This window comes from Furipterus horrens, unplaced genomic scaffold (genome assembly GCF_987537825.1).
Source record: "Furipterus horrens unplaced genomic scaffold, mFurHor1.1.pri manual_scaffold_10, whole genome shotgun sequence".
In the NCBI taxonomy this organism is placed as follows: domain Eukaryota; kingdom Metazoa; phylum Chordata; class Mammalia; order Chiroptera; family Furipteridae; genus Furipterus; species Furipterus horrens.
The window spans coordinates 65,816,422-65,833,869 of NW_028327180.1; the positions used below are offsets into that span (position 1 = coordinate 65,816,422).

The 17,448-nt window shown below is 40.6% G+C and overlaps 1 protein-coding gene across 5 annotated transcripts in view; it reads right to left on the reverse strand.

Moving 5' to 3' along the window:
• Positions 1 to 1,406: 1,406 nt before the first annotated feature.
• The window catches only part of RAPGEF6 (Rap guanine nucleotide exchange factor 6), a 205,250-nt gene continuing 189,208 nt past the window's right edge, over positions 1,407 to 17,448 (reverse strand). For 2 of the 5 annotated variants that reach the window (XM_090288007.1, XM_090288006.1), the window contains 5 exons: positions 15,559 to 15,693; positions 9,866 to 10,094; positions 6,197 to 6,699; positions 3,469 to 3,783; positions 1,407 to 2,790 (listed from right to left, as the gene is read on the reverse strand). In XM_090288007.1, the coding sequence (XP_090144133.1) occupies positions 2,765 to 2,790; positions 3,469 to 3,783; positions 6,197 to 6,699; positions 9,866 to 10,094; positions 15,559 to 15,693 (1,208 nt within the window). In that variant the 3' untranslated portion in view covers positions 1,407 to 2,764. Of the gene's footprint in view, positions 2,791 to 3,468; positions 3,784 to 6,196; positions 6,700 to 9,865; positions 10,095 to 12,406; positions 12,909 to 15,558; positions 15,694 to 17,448 lie in introns of those variants that run through there. The other 3 variants (XM_090288009.1, XM_090288008.1, XM_090288010.1) reach the window with 3 other exon arrangements.

A 17,448-nucleotide genomic window follows, 5' to 3' on the forward strand; every position in this document is an offset into this window, starting at 1 on the left:
GGGATATATCTACTTTAGTATCACGTTTCAGAAATTTAAAGTGTATGAGAATAACAATAATTGTTTTAAATATACAAGGACTTTCTCCCCTTCTCTTTGTGGGGGAGAAAACACTTCATAAAAACCAGGTTTGCTTTTGGAAACCCCATGATTCCTCCCACATTCTGGCCTGGAGAGGTGCGCAAGGCTGTGCAGATGAGGACACTGTGATTTGTCACTTTCATGAAGAACCATTTAAGGCCTTTTCTCCCCAAAGATCACATTAAGAGTAAACATTTGGAGAAAGTAAGAATCTGTTCATTACAATAAACTTGATGGAAGTAGGTAGTGGATTTACTGATTCCGCAAACCTTTCATCACAGAGACTGTATCAAGGATTTGCTGCTTCTACAACCCTGGCAGGTTCAGAGCTGGGAGTGCGGGGAGTGGGGTGAGGGCACGAGTCTCTTTATTAAAGTTATAAATTCATAAAATAAAAACAAAAACAAATGATGATTTAGAATTGGATCAAAGAAAAGGTTAAGGCTTCTCTTTTGCTTGTCATGTGACAGAGAAGGCAGGCATGCACCCTAAATATAACAATTACAAGTCCATGAGTTTTGAGGGATACATACATATCACACTGAAAGCATCGGCTGTAATTCCTGATCAATGTGACTGGCTGACTCAAGGGCTCCCACATGGGCTGGATGAAGTAAAGGCAGCTACATGGTGCACATCCAAACGCACAGGCCCCAACTCTGTGCAAGTTACTGATACAAGTAAGGACAAGACAGGCAAAGCTCCCATTTGGTTTGAAAGACCTGCTAAATAAACAGACACTGTGCAAGCAGCACATTCTTCTGGGGTAATGAGCATAAATGGGTGAGAATAAATACCTAAACTTGATAAAAAGATGGTTATAGCAAAATTATCTTTTGCTTTAGACATGGAAACAATATTGTGTAAATCAGTGAAGGAAAAATCTGTGAACAAGGGTGGCTGCTTACAGGTCAAATCTCTACGGTGTGACTTTCAAACCAGGATTTTTGGTCTGGGCTACTTTCCATTTCAACAGACCCAGAAAGCTATGGAGCCAACTAGCCTCATTCCAACACACCTGGGGTTCATTTCTAAGGCCTAAGTTTCAGATTAATGTTATTTTACCCAGGGCAATTTTTCAGACATTCTGTTTTTCTTGAAGTGAAGAAACAGTCGCTTTGATGGAAAATATGGAAAAGATGGGACTGCCTCTTACCACCTGGAACTGATTTATGATTTCAAAATGAAGGGGAGAGGCAGGACATAGGGACAGAGATAGGGACGAACAGCTAGGAAAGGAAGTCACGGCCAACTAAATCCTCCACACTTACACATGGACAACCACTCAGAAGCAAACCCCTTTTGGCTCCAAGTTGATCTGGGTAGTGCACATTAATGGCTTTGGCTTTTTTTTTTTCCTTTTTTTTGGTAGTCACAGAAGTTTATTAGGCTTTCACTTGCCTTTATACTAAAAAACAAAATAAAAAATTTAAAGTTAAGATACAAGACATATATTTCATTTGTAAAAATGTGGAAAATCTAGCATGTCCACTAAGCAACCAATGGAATTTAAAATAAATACCTAAGAGTGCCATGCCCAACAGGCTGTTAAAAAGTATACTTCCTCTCAGGGGCTAGACTGGGAACCAAGAGAAAATCATTTCCATGATTCTAGCTCCCCTGATCCCACACAATTTGAACCAATTATTTACCTTTATGAGCTAGTGAGCTTTACTGTAGGTGCCCAGAGCGGCAGGGTCTGTGGGATCAGACAGCCTCTGCTGCTGTGATGGGGGAGTAGGGTAGCAGGACACCCCCCAGAGCTCAAGTTCTCTTCAGGGTCACACCACCAATGACCACACTTCCTTTAAAAAAGAACTCCATATCTGAGTTGAGAAAATTTCAGATCTGGGTTTCTACAGAGTAGAATACTCTAGAATCCACTTTCTATTTACTGGGTTTATAGTTTTAGTTATTTAGATGCAGCATGACTTTCAGTTCAGAAAGAATTGGCATACATGTAATTTAATATAAAAACTCAATTTTTTTGAAATTAAAATTGCCACTTCCCTTTCCCAAAGGACTTATAAGAAACCCTGTGGCAGCTTCACTTGTCCTTCCAAATTGGGGCCAGCAGGTGGGAATATTCTCCTTCCTAACATCTCACCTGCCAAGGGCTTCCACTCACACTGAGACCCCACATTGCTCTGGTGTAACAGAGTGCTCACGTTCTGTACAGATCAGCGCATCATCCTGTAAAGATGATTTCTGTTTGGTCAACCAGACAGTCTTATGGCCTCAAACATAAACACCAGTTAATGAGAGCTCCTAAATACAAACAAAACCTCAAAACTTCAAGTAAGTTACTTTTCGAATACACAAGAACATCCTCGATACTGGCAGACATTTTGAATTTGTCCGTTAGCCCAAGCTATGGCTTGGAAATAACTTGTTAAAGGAAGATCTATAGATATATATTATACATAGGGAGGACTCTGAGTTTGGATCTGTTCTAGTAACTATGGTCCCAAGGCAGGTATGGTGTGCAAAGTGAACACGTATCCAGGTACAGCATCCCCAGATGAGGAAACTGCATTCGCAGGGATCAGTGAGAGGAGCGCGGTCCAGGGCTCGCGTTGCTCAGGCACAGGGTGTGAAGCCTCCGGTGAGCAGCAGCAGCCGTTTGCTGGAACGGCCTGGGGAACACGGCTGATTCTCCTGTGCCTTCCTCCATGACTTCCAGCTAGACTGCTGAAACCTGTTCATTTTCTGAAAATAATAAAAATACACTTAAGTAGCAGATCAGCATATTCATGAAGATCAACAACCTAGCTGTTACAAAATTAGTCAATCTCCACAAAGAAATCCTCTCAATGACCCTATCAAGGTCCAGGCTTTCTTATAATGACATTTATGGGTTCTAATCACATTGAAAGCTGACAATGAACTGGAATTTCATAACATCTTTTAACTTTATTACTCTATTGTTTAAAAGGATAAAAATTTTTTTTATGTTTATTAACAAAGCAAACCACAGCTGCAAAGTCAGTGAAGGGTTTTACTAATAAGAGGAAATATATCAACAGCACGGTTTCAGATACTTTTGCATTTGATACTTCCAGCTTCAGGTTTCCATACATTAGTGTAAAACATGACTCCACTAATGTCAAGCACCTCCTTTCAATGTTATCCCGCTACACCAAGCTGCTAGTGATCACAGATAAGAATACTGTATTTTAGCTGGAAGAAGGGGACTGGGCATACAATTGAGCAGTACACAGACCCTCTTCTATTAAAAAACACACCATCACATTTAGGAATTGTTTTTTAAAAACAGATTTCTGAGACATTTGAGAAAACATTACTGATTATCTAAAATAGCAGAGTAGACCATTGAATGTGTTCAGCAATTCATTTAAGAGCCGTCAAGGCAGTCTGTCAACATACCATCGCCTTCGCTATCTGCGTCAGCTGCATCTGCTAAGTGGGGACAGGGTGGCTGCGAGTCATGCCTGTGAGGCGGAGTTATAATCCTAGATGGAACACAGGCCACGGGGTGGCTACTGAGAGGAGCTGGTGGCAGCCTAGACAAGCTGCTCTGCATCATCTTTGACCTCTGCACTGCCACGCTGTAATCTGGAGGTTTTAGGTGCAGGTGAGATCCTTCCTTTAGGTCCGCTAAAGAAATCCCCATGTATCCTGGAGGAGTGGGAGGTGGTTCCCTGTATCTATCCTCCTTCTTGGGGGAGGTGACACAGTACACTGGCATGGAAAATAAGGAATGGACATATTAATGAGAACTAGAAGAAATAAAAAAAATACTGAAACTTAGTACAATGACAAAATATAACTTAAAACAAATTAATACGCATTAGTTTAATATAATGACAGATTAAAAATATTTTTAAAAGGTTAATGAACAAGATTTAAACCTGTTTTTAAAATACATGAATTACATTAAGTTTTATACACATTAAATAGAATGAGACAGAGCTGAAGAGATGACAAGATTCCTTCTGCAGGTCAGCCCTCACATCTGTATGTGACAAATTTCTCAAGGTCTACCAGCCCTGAAGATACTAAGTCAGAAATGTTTTAGGAGTCCCCAAATATCTATCCTCTGTTGAATGGATTTTCTTCCTTTTTAAAAGCTCTCCCTCTTTCTCTCTTTTTTAAATCCTCACCCAAGGACAAGTCTTTATTGATCTTAGAGAGAGGAAGGGAGCGAGAGACCCAGAAAAGAAACATCAATGAGAAATAAACATCTGTCAGTTGCCTCCCATATGTACTCCAAGTGGGGACTGAACCTGCAACCTAGGTATGTGCCCTGACCAAGAATCAAAGACCTGCGACCTTCTGGTGCACAGGACAGCACTCCAATCAATTGAGCCACCCAGCCAGAGTTGTTGATTAAATTTCCACAAAAACAACTTTTGGGCCAAGACAAGAACCACTGTTTTTAGGCTCTCCTGGGTAAACCAAGTTGTCCATTCTGGCATATATACAACTTCCACTTTCCTGGTCTAGAGGACCTATTTGAAATAATTCCTTTAAGGGCCTTAGTTCTAACTTTTGCTCTGTGATTAAGTGAACAAAAAATAAACATAATTTTAGGAAATCCATCTTAAATTAAGTTTCTCTGATTTCCAGTGGACATTAAAAATAATACTTAAAATTATTCTCCCTAAGTTTAAAAACAGTGAGAAAAAGGTAAAGCTTTAATGCATCAGAAATAGGTTAAAGCAGAAATTCCATGAATTTAAGACCACTCTACAAAACCCACAGAACAAATGCCTGTGAATTTCTTGACCATAACAGTAACTTTCAGAACACAAACAATACCTATACTTATATGAGCAGAATAAATAAAAAAAAGACCATTAAAAATTCTAATATTTCAGGGTGGGTGGGAGGGAGAGAAGGGGGTTAAGTAAGGGAAGGGTTTAGTAAAGGAACTAGTAGAAATAACCCAGGGACATGGGGTGGGGACTGACTGTGGGAGAAGGGGTAGGCTGGGTGGTGGGGAGAAATGGGGGAAAATGGGACAACTGTAATAGAAAAACTAAATCAAAAATTGAAAAAAAAAAAAACAAAAAACAACAGAGAAGGTAGAAGGAAGAAAATAATCAAAATCAGAGCAGAATTAAACCACACAGTTAAAAAAAAAAATGCTAATATTAATTGTCCCTTTAGAGGATCAAGTTTGTTCATAATGAAATTTCTACAACTCTATCAGTAAAATTTGCATGGATCTCAAGGTCAGAAAGAAGTGCCAGCCCCATCTGCGGAGGGTGGAACGAGCAGGGGAAGGAGAGGGTGCCAAAGGCATTAAGACACGGGTAGAGAACACAGTGATCTGCCCAGTCATCCAGAAATGAAAGAAATACACGATTTTTAGAAATCTATTTTCCCAAATGGACAAGAGAAGGATTTTACATCCTTGAACACTCATGCTTATCTATCCATATTGTGGTAATTTACAAGGCTTTAAAAAAAAAAAAATCCTTGGGAAAAAATGAGTACGCTAAAAACCCACTCTAAAATGCAATTTGACAACTAAAAAACAAATGTGCTATAGGTGTGCAATAAAATCAGCATCTCTGTCTTTCACATTTTAAGAATTTCAATTGACATCATGAAAAAGTGTATTTGATGGCTTTAATACTAAAAGGACATACCCCGAGAGACAGGCAGGGTTAGAATGGAACCCACAAACGGAAGCTGGTGCTCCAGGCACGTGCTCCCGGAGGGGGATCCAGAAACCGAGCTGGGCTTCCTCACCACCTTTCCTCCCACGTGGACTACCTCAACAGAGCGACTGCGGTCCACACAATTCAGGATGTAACTGAGAGGATCATCCCTTTGTTACTTTGCACAGCAATGCAGTATTTCCTCAATGAACAAAAAGAGCTCTAAATAAAACAAGACAAATAAACCTCTCCCCTTAAATACTTTCATAATAGCCTTTTCATTTTAACAGGCTTAAATACCTGTCCCAAGCCCTTGAGAAACCATGAATACTTAACATATAATTTGTTTGAAGGGGGAGGAAAGAGAAGTTGAAGTGAGAGAAGGGATCTTCTTCAAGGATAAAATTCTAGACCAAGATGTCCGATGCTATTTTTACTGCTTTATCTCTAAATGCCACAGATACAACAAAGAACACAGAACTTACCAATCAAGCCCTTTTCTGTACTTGAAGTAACAGTTTTATAAACTGGGTCAGCACTGTTCCTCGGGTCGAAGCCTTCAGATGCCTCGGCTGGGGTGCTCTCCACCGCTCTCCGCTTCACTGTCCCGTAGTTTGGTTCGTACGTGTCGGACAGAGAACTGGAGAAGGCCCAACTCTGTCTCAAGTGATCAGTCTCGAGGCTTCCTTTACACTGACCACAAGTTCGAGGGCAGCCTTTAGGGCAGGAATAGGACTCACTGTCAGTGGATTCAACTTCAGCAATGGGGCCATCCAAATGGGTATGTCGGTAAGAGTTCAAAAAATCCCAGCCTTTTGGGTTTGGAAGACTTTGGAAGTTGTCATGGGAACTGCTTGAACAGGAAGTCCAACTGCCACGACCACTGTCAGCTGCTTCTATAATGATGTGCTCATGAGAAATCTCTTCACTGATCATAGATGATGAGACAGCTAAACTCTTGATTAGCGATGGCTTTGAGAGTGTCCACCTAAATTGAAGATACACGATTGAAAGTCATTTACTGGCTTACTGGAAATACTTTCACCTGTACATAGCAAGTACTAAAGGCATACAAGAGACTATAGAACATGGATCCCAACAGGTGCTCATGCCAAAGTAACCTCGTGGGGAAAAATGGCCCCATCATCAGTCATCACTAAACTTCTATTGGCATTAATTCTAATACGTGGCTAGAAACATATGTTGAAGAAATAGAAATATTTAGCAAGGTTTTGTCAGAATTTTTCTTCAACTGATTGTAAATGAGAATGAAAAATGTTTGAAAGGAATACAATTAAGTATGCATTTTTACTCTGAGTCAGCATAATGCTAGGTTCTCTCCATACAAGCAGAATTAAGAATTTCCAACTAGCCCTGGCTGCTGTGGCTCAGTGGATTGAGTGTTGACCTGCGAGCCAAGTGTCGCTGGTTCGATTCCCAGCTAGGGCACATGACTACGTTGCACGTCCCCAGCTGGGGGCGCGAGTGAGAGGCAACCACACAAAGATGTTTCTCTCCCTCTCTTTCTCCTTTTCCCTCTCTCTAAAAATATAATAAGTAAACAAATAAATAATTAAAAAAAAAAATTCCAACCAAAGGGATGCACCTCTGAGACTCTCCTAGTATAGCACCAAGTAAGAAGCATCTTTCCCAACCACCTACTACTAAGTATATCCTGTCATTGACAGCAGGGGTCCGCACATTAAGGCTCAGGGGCCAAATCCAGCCAAAAGCCTGATTTTGTATATTCTGGAGCAAAGCATGGTTTTTACATTAAAAAAAAAAAAAAAATTCTCCAAAGAATTTGTCAGAGACTATATGCAGCCTGCAAAGCCTAAAATCTTTAATATCTAACCCTTTACCTCCCAAAAACCTTGTGAACCCTTGATTTATACTACAAAGTAGGAGCCAGCAAACTTGGGCCCATGGCCAAACCCAGTCCTTTCTCAGTTTTGGTAAATAAAGTTTTATTGGGACACAATGTGCTCATTTGTTTACATATTTGCTAAGGCTGTTTTGGTGAAACAAGGTTGAGCAGTTGCAACAGACCTTACGGCCTGCAAAGCCTAAAATATTTACTAAGTTTCATAGAAAGTTTGACCCTGGTCTAGAAAATCATAGTTTAGAAGCCTTTACAAATATGATAATAATTCTTGGCTATATCTTACATTTTCCTCATATTAAAGTATACCAGAGCTAACAATATTTATCAGTTTAGAATCAACTTTCTCAATGCTTCCTCAAAGATTTCCATTTGCTTGACCCTAAATAGAAATTTAAGAGTTTGACTCTTTTGCTAGCTGATAATTCCCTAAATCATACTTTCAGAGAGTAAAAGTCAATGACACCTTACTCCGTCAACCCGTCCACAGTATGTAAAGCACTGAGGGTACTTCCCACTACATAATCTTTTAAAGCAATTTCTAACCTAATAGTGAGAATGCAAAAACCACCTCCCAGACTTCTGGCCAAGATGGAGGCATAGACAGACACGCTGCATCTCCCTCCACAACTAAGAAGGAATACAACTACCTCAAAACTAGAAACAATCAGAAGTTCCAGAAAATCAAACTGCATGGAAGTCCAGCAATCAAAGATATAAAGAAGAAATACTCATCCAGACAGGAGCGACAGATCTACCTGGGACACAGAGGTAAACAAACACAGGAGCCTGTCAGAATGAGGAGACAGAGAAGTATGGCCCAAAAGGGGAACGGAGCAAGGTTCCAGTGGGAGAACTAAGCGATGAGGAGATAGCCAACCTCACAGATGAGGAGAGAGACAGACAACCTAACAGATGCAGAATTCAAAACACTGGTGATAAAGATGCCCACAGGCTTGACAGATATGTTTGAGTACGGCAAACGCAAAAGAGAAGAAGTGAAGGCTATGCTAAGTGAAACGAAGGAATATCCACACAAAACCAATGGTGAAGGGATGGAAATCTGGGTTCAAATCAATGATTGGGAACATAAGAGAGAAAAAAAAAAAAAACAATCAACTAGTGCAGAACGAGGAAGTAAGAATTGAAAAAAATGAGGAAAACTTCCCAAATTTTGTGAAGGAGATGAACATACAGGTCTGGGAAGCACGGAGGGTCCAGGGTAAGCTGGGCCCAGAGGGGACCACACCAGGACACATCATGATTGAGATGCCAAAGGTGAAAGATAAAGACAGAGTGCTGGCGGCAGCAAGAGAGAGGTGGAGAGTTGCCTACAGGGAGGTGCCTACAGGACTATCAGCTGATTTCTCAGAGGACACTTTGTAGGCAGGAAGGTACTGGCAAGCAGTATTTAATGTGATAAAAGGCAACCTGAAACCAGGATTACTCTATCCAGCAAGGCTATCATTTGGAATGGAAGGGCTGATAAAGTGCTTTCCGGACAAGGTAAAGCTAAAGGAGCTCATCATCACCAAGCCATTATTACATGAAATGTCAAAGGGACTTACTTAAGAAAAAGAAGATCAACTACGAACACTAAATGACAACAAACTCACAAGTTTCAACAATTGCACCTAAAAAATAAAAACAAAATCCAACTAAGCAAACCAGAATAGGAACAGAATCATAGGTATGGGGATCATTCGGAGGGTTATCAGCTGGGAGGGAGAGGGGGGAGGGGGAGAAATGGGGATATGGTGCAGGGATTAAGAAGCGTAATCGATTGGTACAAAATAGACAGGGGGAAGTTAAGAATAATATAGGAAAGTGTGAAGCCAAAGAACTTATATGCATGACCCATGGACATGAACTAAGAGGGGTGGGACTGCTGGAGGGAAGGGGGATACAGGGCAGAGGGGAGCTAAAGGGAAAAAAATCGGAACTACTGTAACAACATAATCAATAAAATATACTTAAAAACAAAAACAAAAAAAAAAACCAGTTCCCAAATCAGTAACAACTTCACTTTGAGTTCTTACTGACTCATGTACCATGTGATAGAAAGTTACTTGAATTCAGTAACACTTAACAAATGAGCACCCACACATCTTTCAAAATAGCACTTATCTGCATATTCAGTATAGAGCATACACACTTGGCCTTCATATTCTAGGGATGCCCTCGTAAGCACCCCACGGGGCAGTGGGGAGCACTGTTTGCAGTGGCCACTTGTCTTGGGTTCCGTGATGTGAACACAGGCGAGGATGTTTACCCAGGGCCGAGCTGACTGTGGTCTCCTGTCCCTGAGGAGTGCTCTGTCTTTTTCGACATCCCGGTGGACTCAGGGACTGTGACTGCCTGGGAGGAACAGCGTTCATCCTGCAGAGCTGCAGACATGGAGTCGACAGAACAATTGCTCACAATGCTGGACCGTGAAGAAATCTCACTGTGGCTGGAGTCAGACAGGTTGTCAGATTTAGCTGATGGTGCAAGTGTATAACCTGAACGAGAGAAGGCAAATGATCAAAACATCAAACAGGAAACCAGGTAGGGGATGTGGTTGGGGAGAGGACCTGCCCTTATCTACCCACACCATCCCAATTCAACAACAAATTCAAGTAATGGAAAGTTAAAGTCCAGTATTACTGAGAAAAGTAGTCCAAAGGCCTCTCTGCCCCAAGTTCTCACACAGTTAGTAAGCATTTAATGAAACAAAAAGGCATTAAGATACTAAAAAACATGAAAAAGTAGACATCTTGAGTTTCTCAACTTCTTGTTAACCTTACATCCCCACCTTTGATAAATATAAAATTTTATGGCCTGACCTGAGTGTCCAAATTACTACCCTGAGGTGGGGGGTGGGGGTGGGATGGGAGGGAAATCAGGACTTTAGGGAGTTATATTTTTGCTTTTTCAAACTACATATACTTACCCTAGATATTCTGCTTATGTCACTAAGAAGTCTTGCCCCAAGTTGAAAGCTATTGTTTTAGTATTCTAAATAAATGGCTTCAGATTTGGATTTAATCTTATACCTAGTTTTCTTCTTCTTCACCAACTTTGAGAATTACACTGAACAGCTAAACTGACCTAAGAATGTGTTATGAAAAAACTGGCATCTACCTGTTTTTAATTGTTTTATGACTTACTGCACAGCAGATATAGCTAGAGAGATTTTCTTTTGCATTTCCTGGAATAAAGGGCTGGAGATGGAGTGAGGTGGAAGGATCCTGAAACTAATCTGTGGCCTGATAGTTAAATGTACATAGGAGTTGGTTTTGGTAAGTGTTAGAAAAGTAAGCAAACTTCTTTTGCCTAGAAATAAAAGAAAATGCTGTAGTAGTCCCAGCAAGGAGTAGGCCTCAAGGAAGCAAACAATTATTTTCGTGTTCACTGAGAGAAATGTGGTTCAATTGGTATATAATCTTCAGTTCAGTTCCTAAGAACCTCAAGAACCAGAGGCTTTATACTCACATATAACTCAGGTTAAACCAAAAAAGGTTATCGATAACCTTATCAAGCAGTCTTATTAACTATTTCAAAGAAAAAAAATAAAGACCCAGAAAACATGTGGTTTATATTTAGCTTGTGGGGCCAGACACAAGCCAAGCCAACCTTGACTCCTACCCCAGTTCTTTGATCTTGGGATCACTACTGCTTCTCAGTGCCCTTCAGAAATTAATTGGTCAGTTTTCAGGAGGACCAAGAAAATGGATGTAGTAAACAAATTAAAAATAAATTAAATTTGAACAAAATTGAATGACATTCACAGATACCGAGAACAGACTGATCATAGCCAAATGGCAGGCAGTTTGGGGGCTGGGTGAAAAAGTTGAAGAAATTAAAAACTACAAACTGGTTGTTAGAAAACAGTCAGAGAGTTGTAAAGTACAGCACAAGGAATGTAGTCACTAATATTGTTTTAACTACATAAGGTGCCAGGTGGGTACAGGACATATGTGGGGGGGAGCATGTAGTAAAGTGTGTTTGTCTGCCCACCATGCTGAACACCTGAAACCAATACAAAATAATACTGAATGTACACTGTAACAAAAAAATATTTACAAATTTTCAAAAGAAAAAAGAAATCATTGCTCTTTTACCCTAGGGGATAGCCTTGCTTTACTGTTTACAAATTTCATCCCTATGTATGTTAGATCAGTATTTTGGAAATACAATCAATTTTAACAACCACCTGGAAAGCTTACTAAAATACAAATTTTGGGGGCCCATTTCTGGCAATTCAAATTTATGAGGTCTGCGGGTGGAAAAGAGTAACTACATTTTTAAACAAGTCTCCTGGATTTTCAACCTGCTGTGTTAGTCCATTTCCTCCTTCTTCTCTGATCGGAGATACATGAAGAGTGGATGATAAAGTATATGCTACATGTGGACAAGAGGCACTTTGTTGCCTCCCGAACAGTTCTTTTCCTTAGCTTGTTTTAAAGTAGTTGCAGTAAGAAGAGGGCAATAAAATTTTCTGAGGCAAAGGTTTGTCTGACTAGATTATTATTGGGATTTTTTTGTGAACATAAATAGAGGTTCTGAAAAAGCCTCCTCCACTTATTTCACTCACAGACCCAGCTGCTACTGGTAGGAAATAAAGCCAACTACAGAACACAAGAATATCAAGTTTACTGACATTAATTAAATAACATATAAAAATAAGGCACTTTAATTTGTTGCTAAAGGACCCTGAAACACTAATCATAAAATACTTATAAATAGTATTTTACTAAATTGCTTGCCTGAGCTTTAACAAATGACTAAATTTAAACTACATTTACATTAATAAATGAAAACAACCGTAACACTGAAATTAAGTTAGGAACTTCAGAGAGTCTTCCTCCTCTTAGACTTGAAGCGCGTTTGGAAGCAGCTTAGAGCGTGACTGTGGCCTCCGCTATTGGAACTGAAGACGCCACTCTCTTTCTCATCTTTGATGTTGCTTCCAATGCCCTTCACTTCCTCACAGCTCTCTGTGGCTTGATTGTGCTCTGCGTCCGCTTTTGTGCTGTTGGCTAGTCTCTCCCTTGAAAGAGTTCTTTCCCTAAATCTTCTAAACGGGGATGTCATTCTTTTTCTGGCTGTGTTCTCACAACTTGTCCTGTCTCTAGTCTCCTCAGTGGCCTTCTTGGTCCTGTCTGTTCTTTTGGCTGTGCTCCTGGTAATTTGAAGGATTTTCTTTTGCAAGTAAACCCCACCTATGCTGGGGTAGCTGTGGCCACTGATCCCGGTGCTGGACTCACTGGGAGGGGATGCAGCAGACCCTGAGAGCTGCAGCAGGAGGCTGGGATCAGATAGGACACTGCCAACTGGAGGGAGAGAGGCAAAAACCCTGTCACGGTCAATTAATTCTTTCCAGTCAATCACAATTAAGCTGGTTTATATAAGATTTCACTGTTAAAAATTCTAACATCTTGATAGTATCTAAAAGATTGAAATCTAGCAACATATATTTTAATCCACAGCGTCTAGTATATAGCATTACACAGCAGTCATTGCAAGATAGACCACAGGATGAAGATTACCTTAAGCAGAATAAGATGATAATAAAAACTACTAAAAGTAAGCCAAGCTGGTTAAATCACACGCAAAAATATGAAAAAAGTATTTCTCAAAAGTAACTATCTCTAGAATTTTCACGCAGATTCTACTAAGAAAAAGCTTAGCAAAAATCAGGACGCATAAATAGTGTGTACAATAAATGTATTTATAAAGCACAATGTCTGATCCTGTTGTATGCCCAAGGTACAAAGGCTGCCTTCCTTAAGCACTGGGGAAGATCAAGGTTAAGGCCTCCTGACTTCTCACTTTTTAAGTTTTTACATGTTTATGGCGGGGGATGGGTGAAATAGGTGAAGGGGAATATAGTCAGAACATGGTGGTAAGTTTGCATGTAGACAGATGACTACTAAGTTAGAGGGTTCATCACATTGAAAGGTATGTAAATGTTGAATCACTGCGCTGTACACCTGAAACTAATATAATTTTGTATTCCAACTATTCTTAAATAAAATATAAAAAAAGAGAAAAGTTATTAACTTATTTAAATTCTCCATGTGAAAAATACAAAGACAGGCTTATTTTCTTAACACATTGTGTATGGGTGGCAAGAATTCTCATCATTTCTAAAAGGCATTTAAATTTCCCGGTATGCAACGTGTTAACTATTAGGAAACAAAGAAACTAATTCTAAAGTTTAGCATGAACTAGGAACTGATCCTAATAATGTATGCTTACTTTAATGGTGTTTTTAAAAAATATCACAGGCTATAAGCAAAAAACTGTCTGTGGAAATGCACAGAAATATTTGGTTGGGGTCTGGAAAGTAATGTGTAAAAACAACTGGCAACAGTTTTGAATAAAAGCATTTCTCCAGGTCCTAAGGATTCTCCACATGACTGACAGGCTCACAGTAGACTACTGTGGAAAGACTTCTCTACTCCAGCGCTGAGAGTGCAGCGCACTCTGATGGGAAATTCCTGGTCCTGATATCTCTCCCCACAAGTCACACTGGTTAGAGAATGGCCTCCTGGTTAGGGAAGTGTCTGCACTGGGACCTCTAAGCGGCCCCCGAAGATGGTGGAGGGTGCCGAGGTGCCCCTGGACAGCGCCGAGGGAGCCCATGGGCATGCCCTCTGGGCCACCTGTGTGCCTGGGCACTGCCCCCACCCCACTGCTCCTGTCTGATAGGACCACTGAGAGTGTGCAGAGATGAAGCAGACCTGTGTGCCTCAAACAGTCATGTCCTCTTTGATTTTTACAAAGCTTTTCTTAGTAATGTCTGAATGGAATGTCTAGCCAGGCTCAGCTAGGTGACGGGGGAAGGGCAGGCCACAGGCAGGGAGCTCTGTTGCCCAGGGGTTGAAACAGGGAAAGAGAAAAGACACCAGTTCACCGAATACTTACCATGTATCAACCTTTGTACATATTGTTTCATTCAATCCTTATGTAAGTCCCCTAAAAGAGGTGGCTTCCCCCCCGCATCCCCCTTATTTTACAGATAAGAAACCTGACCTTGTCGATTAGCTGCTTGTATGACACAGCAATAGGAGGGGACAGAGTCAGGATCCAAATCAGATCTGACATCATAGTAACACTGCTGCCACATATGGGACAAAAATAAGAAAAAGCCCTCCAAAGCTGAGATGGAATTTAGGACACGGAAGCTGAGGAAAGCTCTGGAAGCTTTTCCTTCCTGTTAAATTCATAAGCTTGTCCTCCCTCTGACCTTGTACTATCCTGTACTGTGATTATTTAAAGATGCGATTCTTTAACATCTGCGAAGACAATGCCAGGACCAAGGAGCCCTTGGCCACACGGCACACACAGTTAGTGCACGGACCAAGGTAAACACCACTTAGAACGCTACACGTATAGGTGAAGTAAAATGGCATCCATGTGCACACTGCCCAGGCCAGTCAAGAGAAGCTTAGGCTGAATTACAAAAACATGTAAATGACTAAGAGTGATTTCAGATTTTTTTTACCTCAAGAAGGTCTATATAAGTAGAAATATAAAAATCCATTAGGGTGTATGTTATTTTAATTCCTGATTAATAAAAAAGTTAATACTCTATTACTAAAGAAAGAAATGCATCAACCTAAATATCTGTTTCTTTTCCTAAATCTTGATGTTGGTTAATAACAATTTCTTACAGAAATTCTCATTTTCAAATACTCCACAAAAATTCTAAATAATGGGAAATTCGAATAGCAACATCAATAATCTGCACAGAACAAAACAACTGTGACTTCTGCCTTCATTCTTATCTAAGCCTGTCATCTATCAAGTAAGGACCACACTTGAATACAGAAATCCTACCTAATAATACCTGGAAGTTCAAAAAGTATGAGAAGTTATACTCTTCTTCATACTTTGCTATTATAGATTGAAAAACAAACTATGTGTTTCAAAGCATCATTTGGTAAAATAAGAACTGGCTTTGAACTGCTCTCTTACCTTTGCGTGGGGAACCGTGAGGAGACCCAGGAGGACTCGAATGTAAGGATGATGCCACGGAAATAGTGTCTTCTGCATGTTTCTTAACACTTATTTCTTCAGCTGTTCCTAAAACTTTCTGAGGTAAACTAGTACCTAAAAATGAAACCAAAGAAACAAGTAAGCATCACTTCACAATGAACACGTCTGTAGTTGCCTAAATTACTACTACATAACTAAGCCACGATGCACAATGGCTAGTGTATTCAATTGAAATGTGTACATGACAAACAGGGACTAATGACTGGGGAATGGCATACAGAGATTCTCACCTCTAGGTTATTTGTTCAAATTCAGCCAGTCAGCACAGACCAGATTGTAACAGTTCTTGTTTGTTTTGTGACGAAAGGGAAAATGATTTAACAGTCTGAGTATAAGTCCCCCGCCTCATAATTGGCACTCTTGTTGGAGATCTTAACAGAGAAGTCATGGATTCCAACTCTCCCCTCCCCTCTAGAGGTGGCCTCTCCAAGTCAGGGCGAGGCGTGTGGCGGGCAGTGGGGGATGCTGGCACTGTCACTACCTGTGCTGCGTCTGGGCTGTGGGTATACAGAAGAGGCTGCAGGGCTGCCAGGCCAGCCCTTTTCAAGAGCACTAAATTCACACTACAGGAGAGAAGTAGACAACAGAAAGAATCATGAATTTATAGAGAAATAGTATGGAGCTCACTGGAAACATTCCTGCAAAGTTCTATCATTACTCGTGTCCAATAGCTGGTCCTGTTTAGCGCAGATCAAACTTAGCAATGGTTTCAACATATTGACATTTTTACATTCATCTCTAAGAAATGTTGAAGAGCTACTGCCACAGTTCTTGGCCAGTAAAGCAAGCCCAACTCTGACGTGGACTCAGCCTAGTGACAGCAGCCCTTTGACACTGAAACAATTCAAATCACAGCATATGCACTGTACTTAAGTGCCATTTTAATATAAAGGTCTCTGTCATACAGATAACAGCTGTATTACAACAAGAGCGAAGAGGGCTACCTGGTACAAGTTACACTGCATCTTGGGTGATGACGTCCAAGTAAGAAACCAGAGCTAGACTTGTCCCATTTCTTACTCCTACAATCAAAATGATCCACTTCACCAATTCTGCATCTAATAATAGTGACATCAGCTTTCCACCCAGGCCTGTATCCCATCTCACTGCACTCCCCCCTGTCATTCTCCAACATGTCTGGACCAAACTGCCCTTGCTCAAATCTCTTTGATAGCTGTCCACTGACAACTTTCCTTCAGCATGCCATTTTATAATTTCTGCACGCTTGTGACTTCACTTCATACTGTGTGGCTGTTCACACAGTGGTTAAAAGCAAGGACTCTGAGCCAGTGAGCCTGGGCTCAACTCCCAGCTCCATCACTTACTGGTAATGTATAAGTTACTTAGACCCTCTGTGGCTTCCCCTGCTGAGTGAAAGTGGTTCCTATCTCTTATAAAGATTAAATGAGTATAGCAAAGCACTTAGAACTATGTGTGACATTCCGTAAGTATTGGCTTTAATGATTGTCTCAATACTCTTTCTGCAGCTTTGCACTCAGAGGCAGCAAACTGCCTATAACTCCGTGGAGATATCAAGCTTTCCCTCTGCCTGAAATGACTGCTCTGGATTCTTTGCTTAATTACCTCCTGCCTAATCAACCTGTAAGGCTCTGCTTAGGTGTTACCTCCAAAAACCTCGGAAACCCTACCTTTCCTCTGACTGCCCCCAAAGCTCTCCCTCTTCTGTTCTTTTATGTGTTCTGTACATATCCCTGGCACAACAGCAAACTCATTCTATTGAAGTTAGCTGTTTGCGTATCTGTATCTCTAGACTGAACATTTGGCAAAGGTGAAGCATTTCTTTTCAAC